At 57.1% G+C, this 9,349-nt stretch overlaps 2 protein-coding genes across 2 annotated transcripts; both read left to right on the top strand.

Annotated features, from left to right (window-relative positions):
• The first annotated feature begins 5,587 nt into the window (after positions 1–5,587).
• Positions 5,588–6,411, top strand: LOC120662595 (translation initiation factor IF-2-like). The gene is made up of 2 exons (XM_039941711.1): positions 5,588–5,711; positions 5,870–6,411. The coding sequence occupies exons 1-2, from the start codon at positions 5,588–5,590 to the stop codon at positions 6,409–6,411; spliced, it is 666 nt and encodes a 221-aa protein (XP_039797645.1).
• A 281-nt stretch (positions 6,412–6,692) lies between these two features.
• Positions 6,693–7,154, top strand: LOC120662594 (myristoylated alanine-rich C-kinase substrate-like). Its single transcript, XM_039941710.1, has one exon. The coding sequence runs from the start codon at positions 6,693–6,695 to the stop codon at positions 7,152–7,154; it is 462 nt and encodes a 153-aa protein (XP_039797644.1).
• Positions 7,155–9,349: the final 2,195 nt, after the last annotated feature.

The following is a 9,349-nucleotide window of genomic DNA, read 5'->3' as shown; positions in this document are numbered from 1 at the left end:
AGAAGATGGTAACTCTCCCATCTAATCCCTCCCTCTTCCCTTCCCCTTGGTCCTAGATCCGCCAATAGCAAGTCAGTTTGTCCCACCCCGATGTTCTCTAGCTGTGTAATGAGTTGCTGGGAAGCAAGTTGCTTGTGGTCGTACAGGCGATGAATGTTTTTCACCCATATTTTTGCTGTGACCTTATGTTGGATCATCGTGCAATAGATTGGTCAGGTTGCGGTTTTGCGCTGCTAATGACGATGTTCTGTGACCTCCTTGTGATCAATTGGTATATGCAGCGGCACTTGTGCTCTTGTTTGTCTACAAGATCTATGCAGTTTTTCTTGTGGCTTGATACGAGCGGGATCTTGTTCTTACCTCCACCCCTAGGTTGCATTCTTGCGAACATGATAAGCTTATAGTTTAGTTGCTGTGTTTTTATGTCACCGTGGTTGCCATGCTAGTTCATCATTTCTGTGTGCGGTATCAGCTGCTTTTGATGTGAATAGGATGGCGTGTGACTGCTTGAATGAAAGTTGTGCTTCTGACAGTATGCAGCGATTGTATTTATCAGAATTGGAAATGCTTGATAGGTTGACAAGTTCAAATTATAAGTTACCCACCATTGAAATAACAACATGTATACAGTAGTATGTGGTTTCTAGCTGCGGTAAGTCTTTTGCTATCCAGTTTGTAGTGCATTGTCATCTTATGTCTATGTTTTTTGTCTAATGTTTTGTGAAACAAATCTAACTGCAGCCGAAGCAGATCCACGAGATCAAGGACTTCTCACCGCGAGGAGGAAGGATGCCTGTTCTGTGAAGATCAAGAGGGGCAAGGATGTTATCAAGTTCAAGGTGCGCTACTCCAAGTACTTGTACACAGGAAGACGTCTTCGATGTTGAGAAGGCGAACAAGTTCAAGCAATCTCTTGCCCCAGGTTCAGACAACTTAATTCATGTGACATGTCTTCTTGATTAATGAGTGGTTTGTGGCTAAAATCAGGACATATTCTATGAGTTTTCCTTGTTTATTTTTACCATCAGGCAACAATGTGTTATTAGTAAGGTAGAATAATTCAAGCTCTTAGGCAATTGAGTCTAATCAAACCATTGTTATTAGTTAGGCAAAAGAATATTTTTGGTTAGGTAACTTTTCACTATAGAATAGGCAAAACAATGCATTTGCCTATAGCCATTTTCTGATGAGCTTTTTATTTCTGGTGTGTCTTTGTCAAAAATTAGGATAAACATGCTAGTTGTTTATCTCGTCCGAATTATTTTTGTTTGTTTGTCCTTTTTGTTATGTGTTGCATGTTAACTGAGTTGGTCCTCTTTATTTGTTGTCGCATGGCAGGTCATGAAAGCTGCTTACCCGTTACGAAAGTGTGAAGCGCAGAAACCAAATTTATGATTGTATAAGAGTCATGAATAGCTAGCTTTTCCTGTGATGTTTTGGATTTTATTGGAGGATGGGAGGCAAACCTATTTGTGTAAATAGCATATTATAAAACCAAATTACTAGATTTATGATCTTTGTAGTTTAGAATCTTGTCTTGTAATCATATGTACATTCTGGAAAAAAATGCATGCTTCGTTTCATGCAGTTTTCTAAATTTTTGAATTATCCTTGGCAATGTTTTTGAGTTGCAGCGGCAGTTTTATCTAAATAAGGAAAAGGATAAAAATCTGTTATCTTTGTTGCCAAAAATGGAGAGGCCGTACGGCCGGCCTACGTTAGCTGCATCCTAAAAAAATAGCTAAATGTTAGCACATATATCAAGTCAATATCCGAATTCGAATCCAAGGCATCCGTTTTGCATTCATATCCGAGAATATCCGAATCCGTATCTATCGTTGTCCAGACCCGGCGGCCTGGCACCAACTAGTGATGATGTTGTGTGGTTCCTAACCCTAGATTGTTGATGCAAGGGTACCCTAGATGGTTGATGCAAGAGGCAACACAGTAACACACAGTTTTATCCTAGTTCCGGCCACGGGGCCGTACGTCCAGCAAGGGGTGTGCGAGTGCACTATACTATCTTGCACCGGAGTGCCCGTAGTAGGGGGTACAAGCAAGGCGAGGAAGGGAGGGAAGCTCCCAAGTCTCTGCTAAGTGATTGAGGCAAGTGCCAATATTAGGAGAGTGAATGAGTGAAGCTAGAAGAGTTGGTTGTGTGAGCGGTTTGTGTGCTGTGAACCGATGGGGATGGAGGGCGAGATGAGATTTGATTCCCCCCCTGGGAGAGAGCCCGCCTCCTTCTTTTACAGACACAAGGAGGAGTGGAGTACATGTCGTCGTCTTCTCCCCGAATCGGGGGTGTGTAGTGGTTTGCTACTGTTGGAAGTGCACTGTGGGGTATGGCACCGGTCATGGCAGTTGTCCTGGGGCGACGTCCTGATATCGCAGAGATCGCGCCGACGTCCTTGTGGCTCCTATGGGCATTGTGGTGGTCGCTGTGGAGGGTACTATCCTCCATGCGTGGCGTGGCGGCATGCCGAGGGTCCTGTTGGCGAGGGTCTTGCTCCAGTCAAGATCCGTACCCCGTTCGAGGGTTACACCCACACCCGTCAAGGGTTCTGCAGAGGAGAAAGTATGAGGAGTAGGCAGCACAGTGGCGAGAACAGTGCCGGGCACATCTGCACAGGGTATCGCAGGTTCCCACAGGGTCGCAACAGTGCCGGGGATGGTGGAACAGTGACCAGAGTTGGTGGACGGGACTCTGGTCACAGCCACTATGTGGCATGGTGGCCTGACACCGCCTGACTCCGCACTCGTCGGTGGAGTGGTTGGCAGTTAATGCTCCTGTCAGATAGGCCGGTGAGCAGATGGGTTGCTAGTTCCAACTACCGAGGGGTAGCCTCGAGCGAGGCGGAGTTTCCCCCTGAGCCGAGGCCCTGCGGAGGGCTCGGCTGAGGCGGAGTTGGCCTGCTCTCTGAGGGTAGGTCTGCTACCCTCGAGCGAGGCGGAGATGTTGTGCGCTGTCGAGGGCCTTGGCGGGGAGGCCTCGAGCGAAGCGGAGGTTGCTCTGCGGGTTCGAGGGGGCCTCGGATGGGCTGTACCGCGGAGCTGGGCCGTAGGTTTGAGTGAGGATTGGGCCTCTTTGGGACTTGGAGAGGATCTGAGTGTTGTGGAGGAGTTAGAGGAACTCCATGGTATCCGGGTGCAGAGCGACGACAAGTTGTCATCATTGGTGGCTTCTTCCTCTCCAAGATCACCGTCGAGTAGTCCTTCTTTTCCTTCGGATCGGAGGAAGACTGTTTGCTTTGGCCCAGTGTGACTGTAGAGTCCGGCAAGGTGGTAGGCACTGTGGGCCTGGTTGTCTGAGTGTGTCTTGTGTTTTGAGGGCGGTTTAGTCCCTGGGCTAGGGTGCCCCTAATTGTGGTACCTGACAGTAGCCCCCGAGCCTTTGTAGGGATGAGTATTAGTCCTGTAGAGGCTTGACCCCTAAGAGCGGTGACTCGGATGCTGACTGTTGGTATTTAGTCCCTCGAATGTGTGAAGTTTCCTCCGTGGGGGCGCGTCAGCGCACCCGCAGGTGTACCCGCCGAGGCCTTGGTGGAGTGCTAGCACTCGTCCAAGGGCTATAGACGCTGCATTTTGTGTGATCAATTGGGTGAGGTAATCACTCAGCGTTAGTTTCAGCCGGCCTCGGCGTTCCTCGGTGCTGATGAGGTGGCCTCTTGACTTTTGACGGTCAACCCACACGGCTCGTTAATTATGAGGGGGTTTGCTTGACTCGTGGGATTTCACAATCGAGCGATTGCCAATTTATTCGAGGGTGCGGGCTTGGCCGCAGCGTGCGAGGAGCCCCCGAGCCCCGGCCTTTGTGAAGGCATTCAGGGGAAGCCTCATCTTTGTGTTACGGCCCTCGTCGCCCTTTCGCAGGGAGGAGGGGTGAAGCAAACCATGCTACCCATGCCCGGGCCGCGAGGTATGGATGCTTCGGTGAGCTGTTAGCGGGTAGTTCAAGTGGACGTCTGTGCCCCGTTCGATGAGGGTCGGCTCGCGGTCCGTAGACACGTCACGTAAAGCGCCCGCGAGGGTTCGCTAGGCGGGGCTCGGACCCATTCGATAGGGTCCGAGGGCTCGATGCTCTCCCTCGATGGGATCCCCTTGCTAAGCACCCTCGGCCGGCCTTGAACACTGCATAGGGCGTCTCAAACTTCGCAATCGAGGGCAGCTTGTACAGCACGCCCATGCAGTCCCTGACTCTGATGATCTGGGACATCTGTCGAACCCTCGATGGGCCAGCCTTCGAACCCCTAATCAGTAACTCCTTGGAATATAGTTCCTTCGAACCTGGAGGGAATATTCTGTCACAGTCCGCAAATGGCGCGGAGTCGTGGGTCGTGCGCTGGTGTCCCGCTGGTCGTGGGTGACGTGGCCCGGCACGTGCGGTGCAGGCACGCATTTTCAGGCGACAGCCTCGGGTAGGCGAAGTGGCGTGGGCGGCGACTGGCCGATGGGATGGCGCTACAGTGCCGCTGCTCCGCATTGGTTACTGCACCGCGATGATTGCTACACGCACGCGTTGGGGGGTTATGGGCATGGGGCCCAGCTGTCGGCGACCGCGGAACCTACCGCATTTAACGTGGTGAATCCGGGGCTGCTGCGGGGAATTCGCCCGCCACAGTGATAAAATAAAGAGAGGGGGAGTCGGTTCGGCTCACCTTGCCATTGCCTTTGCCTCCCCTGTTTTCTCCGCCTCCCATGCATCAGAGCACAGAGCCAAGAAGCGAGAGGAGGAGGAAGAAGAGGAGAAGCGAGCGCACCTTTCCCCCGCTGAAGTCTTTCCCCATCCTTCCTTAGTCGAAGAGATGGCGCAGCTAGCCGATCTGGCACCATGGGGAAGGTCCACCGCCGAGTGGCGGTTCTAGAGTCTCTGGTCGCCAAGGGGCTCTTAGCGCCGAACACCGACCCATCGCGGCCGGTGTGGATCACCCCGACGGCAGAGGAGAGAAAGCCGAAGCCTCCGAGCGGCTACGTCGTGAGCCTTGTGCAGCTACACGAGCGGGGATTTGGCATCCCCGCCGGTCGATTCGTCCGCGTGCTCTGCTATCACTACATGGTAGAGCTGCACAACTTTGCCCCCAACTCCATCTCGCAGGTGGCAGTGTTCGTCGCCGTCTGCGAGGTCTACTTGGGGGTGGAGGCGCACTGGGAGCTGTGGCAGCACCTGTTCCGTGGGGAGCTCTTCACCAACCGCCCCCAGCAAGGGCCGAGGAGGGCCGCCCACATTGGTGGCCTCACGCTTCAAGTGCGCGAGAACATGAGGGACCTGTACATCCCCTGCAAGATGACAATGAACAATGTTGGGTGGAGCAGAGGGTGGTTCTACCTGTGCAACGACGACGGCCGTCTTCCGGCATTCACCGGCAAGATCCCGCTGGAGAAGCTGGACATATGGGGTTGGGGGGTGTCGCCCTCCGAGCAATAGGCCAAGCTTTCGGTGTTCACCAACGCGCTAAGGCGTCTAGCGAAGAAGGGGTTGACGGCGGCTGCCGTCATTGCAAATTTCTACCGGCAGAGGGTGCTCCCCCTTATGGAGAGGAGGCTGGCGATCTTAAAGCTGACACCCGAGGCCGTAGTTGAGGGTTCGCGGATGGCGACGAGGGCGCTCTCCCGCGAAGCCGCCGCCCAGAGGGTGAAGAGCACAGTAGCAAACTTCCCCTCCGACCCCGCAGATCTCTGGGAGATCAAGATGCGCCCCGAGGAGGGGTACCTCAGTCTGGTGAGTTTGGATTCGATCGTTGTTATTGGTTTTGTGCTATTTTCTCCTTCCCCTTCCTTCTTCCTGTTGCGCTCGCAGGGGCTAACCCGTTCCGGGTACATCTCCAAACCTCCACTTCATGAGGTCTGCGAGGCAAACCCCCTGCGCGCGCAGGCGGACAAGAAGAGGAAGGACAAGGCGAAGGCGACCGCCCGCAGGAAGAGGGAGAGGAGGAAGCCCACGAGAAGGAGTGCATCAAACGGGAGAAGGACGGCCTCTCCCCGCTGACCACGCCCGAGTCCACCAAGGAGGAAGACTCCTCATCTGCCGTGGTGGATTTCTCGGAGTCCGATAACTTCGAGGTGGTGACGGCCGGCGTCGAGTCCTCGGCGCCGGCGCCGGGCGAGAGAAGGCTCGCACCGACGACGCTGGAGAAGGCGCCTGTGACGAGGGCGGATCGGAGGTCGCCCATGCCGGCGGCGGGGCGGTGGTCGCCCGCGCCGGCGGCGGGCAGGGGATCTCCCGCGCCAACGGGTAGGATAACACCCGCACCAGCAGCGGCGACGGGCGGGAGGACGTCTGCGTCCGCGACATCGGCGGGCGGCCGAACATCCAAGGTGAGTGCGGAGACCCTCGGGCGGACAGCACCGAGGGCACAAGCCGGTCGAGGGGCGACGCCCTTAGGCCAGTCGTCGGGAAGTGGTAGCGTGCTGTGAGCCTAGAGGAGCGGCACGGGCAAGCGCAGGCTGAGCTCCCTATCGAGGTACACAATTTTGATTCCATCTTTCGCGTTTGTTTGTTCGACTCTCCGGTCCCTGCTGATTTGTCGTTCTCCTCCGCTTGGTCTAGCCGCAAAGCCGCTACTCGGGAGGCGATCCCTCTTGCGCCATCCAAGGCCCTCAAGTCCGGGGCAAGTGCAATGCCGCATTCAGCATCGCAACCCCCGACCGGAGGGTCCTAGACGCTAGAGGCGGCTGCCGCGGCGCTCCGGGAGGCGATGGCTCGGGGGGCCCAGTCGGCCCAGCAGGCCCGAGCGCAGGAGGGCGGGAGCGACGCCGGCCAGAGCGGCACAGCAGCGGCCGCACTGGCGGATGCCGAGGGGGAGGCCGGCCGAGGCAGCACAGAGAGTGCTGCTCTGCCGGATGCTGAAGACAAAACCGGCCGAGGCGACACAGAAGACGCCGCCCGGCCGGGAGCCGGGGATGATGCCAGCCGAGGCGATGCAGATGACGTCACCCGGCCGGGAGATGGAGGAGAGACTGGCGGGGATGCGCCGGAACACCCCGCCAGCCAAGCAGAGGGGGAGGTCCTCATCCCTGAGCCCGCGGGGGCCGGGGATGAGGGTGCCGCGGCGGCGGCGACGGTGCAGATGACACCCGTGGTGGAGGTGCTGGTGGAGGAAATGCCGGCGACAGCGTCACCAGCGAAGTCGACGCCAGGGGCGGGGCGCCAGCGGTGATAGAGATGCCGGCGGGGAGCCCCTGGGAGGTCACCATTGCCACTGCTACCACTGCAGCCGAGGGTGGCGCCGACACCTAGCGGCCCAGGAGGCCCGTGCGCGAGGGGACTTGGGCGATGGTCAAGCCTGGGATCCCCCCGGCCTTCGACCGCAACAAGCGGACAGAGATCGAGGCCTGGGAGGGCTATGATCACGCCAACGGCGACATTGAGCGCGCCCTCGCGTTCGCCCTGGATATCCACCGAGGGTTCCATCTTCAGTGTGGCAACATAAGTGTTGTCCTGCAACTCGCTCCTTTGTGTTTTCTTGGTTTTTAGCTCACGCCTTTCCACTTGCAGCAGCTGAAGCTAATGTCGCGTGAAAAGAGCAAAGAGCTGGCCCATCAGTTCACTAGGGCGTACTGGCTCGAGGAGGAGAACGCCCGTCTGCTTATACAGATAGGCGAAGTCAACGCCCAGGTGGACGAGCTGGAGGAGCGGGGCCATGTGCGACAGGAGGAGCTCGCCCAAGCCCGCCGCGAGCGTGACATGTAGAGAGCCACGGCCGAGCATAAGGCCCGGGAGGTCGAGGTGCAAGCGGCCGAGCTAAGGCAGAATGCGGCGGCGCTGGATGTGAAGGAGGCCGAACTCCAGGGCAAGGAGGCGACTGTCGCGACGCTCACCGAGACCCTTGTGCAGAAGGACATCGTCCTCGCTGCGCAGGAGGTGGCCGTTCGTGACGCAGAGGCCACCCTCAGGGAGAGGGAGGCCTCCTTGTCCGCGCTCCAGGAGCAGGCGGATGCCGCGCGGGCTCAGCTGGCGCAAGCACAAGAATGCATCGAAGGTAAGTGTAACACCCTAATTCAAATTTCAATATTTAATATTAAATTTAATTGGCTTCATTTAAATTTCTAAGAATTATTGTGTTAGTCTTGCATTTAATCTAATTTTTGTTCCTCAAGTAATTAAAATTTTGTCTAAGGTTAAATTTTGTTGTTGCATCATGCTGGAGCATTTATTTTATTTGCTTGTGTGCATAAGGTTGTTGAATTCAAATAGATTTGGTTGAGTTAGTTTGAAATAGGAAATAGGAATTAGAAACCAAAATTACAAACTCAAACCCAAACCAAACCTAACCCAACACCGGCAGCCCAATCCAGTTTCCAGCCCAAACCCAGTTCGGCCCATAAACCTCCATTGCGGCCCACCTCTTCCATTCAGCCCAGCAAACCACAGGCCAGAGCCCTTTTCCCCGGGCCCAGCCGCGACCTCCCTCCCCCAGCCCAGCCCGCGGGACACGGCAGCCCAGCGCCTTTCCCTCCCCGCGGCCCACTTCTCCGCACCGGCCCACTCGCTCTCCAGCCCGCGTCACGCGGGTTCCCCCTCCGACCTGCCGGACCCACCGGTCAGTTCCTTCCCTTTCCTCCGACCGCAATCTTCGCGCATGCTCCTCTGTTTCGTTTCCGCCGCGCTCGCCCGCTGCCCTGTGGACCGTCCTGCCCGAGCCGCTCGGTCAAGAGACCCACCGCAGGACCGCCCGCCTCCGCTCCTTGCGCACGCAACACGGACACCGGGCGCCCCGCACCAATTTCGGATCCGTCCGGGAGTCGGTTGCGTGACTCCGCGCGTGCCGTGATTTCCGCTGGCCGCACGCCGAGGATCGCTCCCGGCCCTATTTGAGCATAGTCCGCGACCCCTCCCCGGAATCCCATCTGCAGCGCCGCCCTCAAACCCTACTAGTGCCGCCGAATCCTCTGCGCCGGAGCCGAGCTCCGCGCCGTCGTGGACCAGCCACCCTGCCGCACCTCCGTGTCCCCAGAGCCGTACAGCAGCTCCGGACCGTGCCCCGGGACTTCTCCGAGCCCGCAGCCGCCGACCCCGACACCTGCAACAACATCCTCCGCGTGAGCAGCGTCGACCCCGCCGCCGGACCACGACGTCAGCGCCCTGCACGGCCTCCCTACTTGAAATCCAAGCCCCGGTGAGCTTCGCCTTCCCTTGCCTTTCGTTTTGGACTATAAATCGGAGCGAGTAGCTTGACCCAGTAGGTGGAACGCCGCTGCGCCGGTGAGCCCGACACCACCGTGCCGCCTACCCCTTTCTCCGGCCGCAGCGAACCCACGCACTCGGTCCTGGTGGACTCCGCGTGTTTCCCCGGTGCTGAATCACCCGAATCCCGACCCAGTAGAGCCCTAGGTGGCCGAGTTCGCAAAATCC

Source organism: Panicum virgatum, chromosome 2N (assembly GCF_016808335.1).
Source record: "Panicum virgatum strain AP13 chromosome 2N, P.virgatum_v5, whole genome shotgun sequence".
In the NCBI taxonomy this organism is placed as follows: domain Eukaryota; kingdom Viridiplantae; phylum Streptophyta; class Magnoliopsida; order Poales; family Poaceae; genus Panicum; species Panicum virgatum.
The sequence above is the reverse complement of the archived record's forward strand: the minus strand, read 5'-3'. Positions and strand labels throughout refer to the sequence as shown.

Excerpts from the sequence above, each read along its gene's own strand:
- LOC120662595 (XM_039941711.1), top strand. The coding sequence starts at position 5,588 with ATGGCGACGAGGGCGCTCTCCCGCGAAGCCGCCGCCCAGAGGGTGAAG. Across the intron at positions 5,712-5,869 it reads CCCCGAGGAGGGGTACCTCA|GCGGACAAGAAGAGGAAGGA; the intron begins GTCTGGTGAGTT and ends CTGCGCGCGCAG.
- LOC120662594 (XM_039941710.1), top strand. The coding sequence starts at position 6,693 with ATGGCTCGGGGGGCCCAGTCGGCCCAGCAGGCCCGAGCGCAGGAGGGC.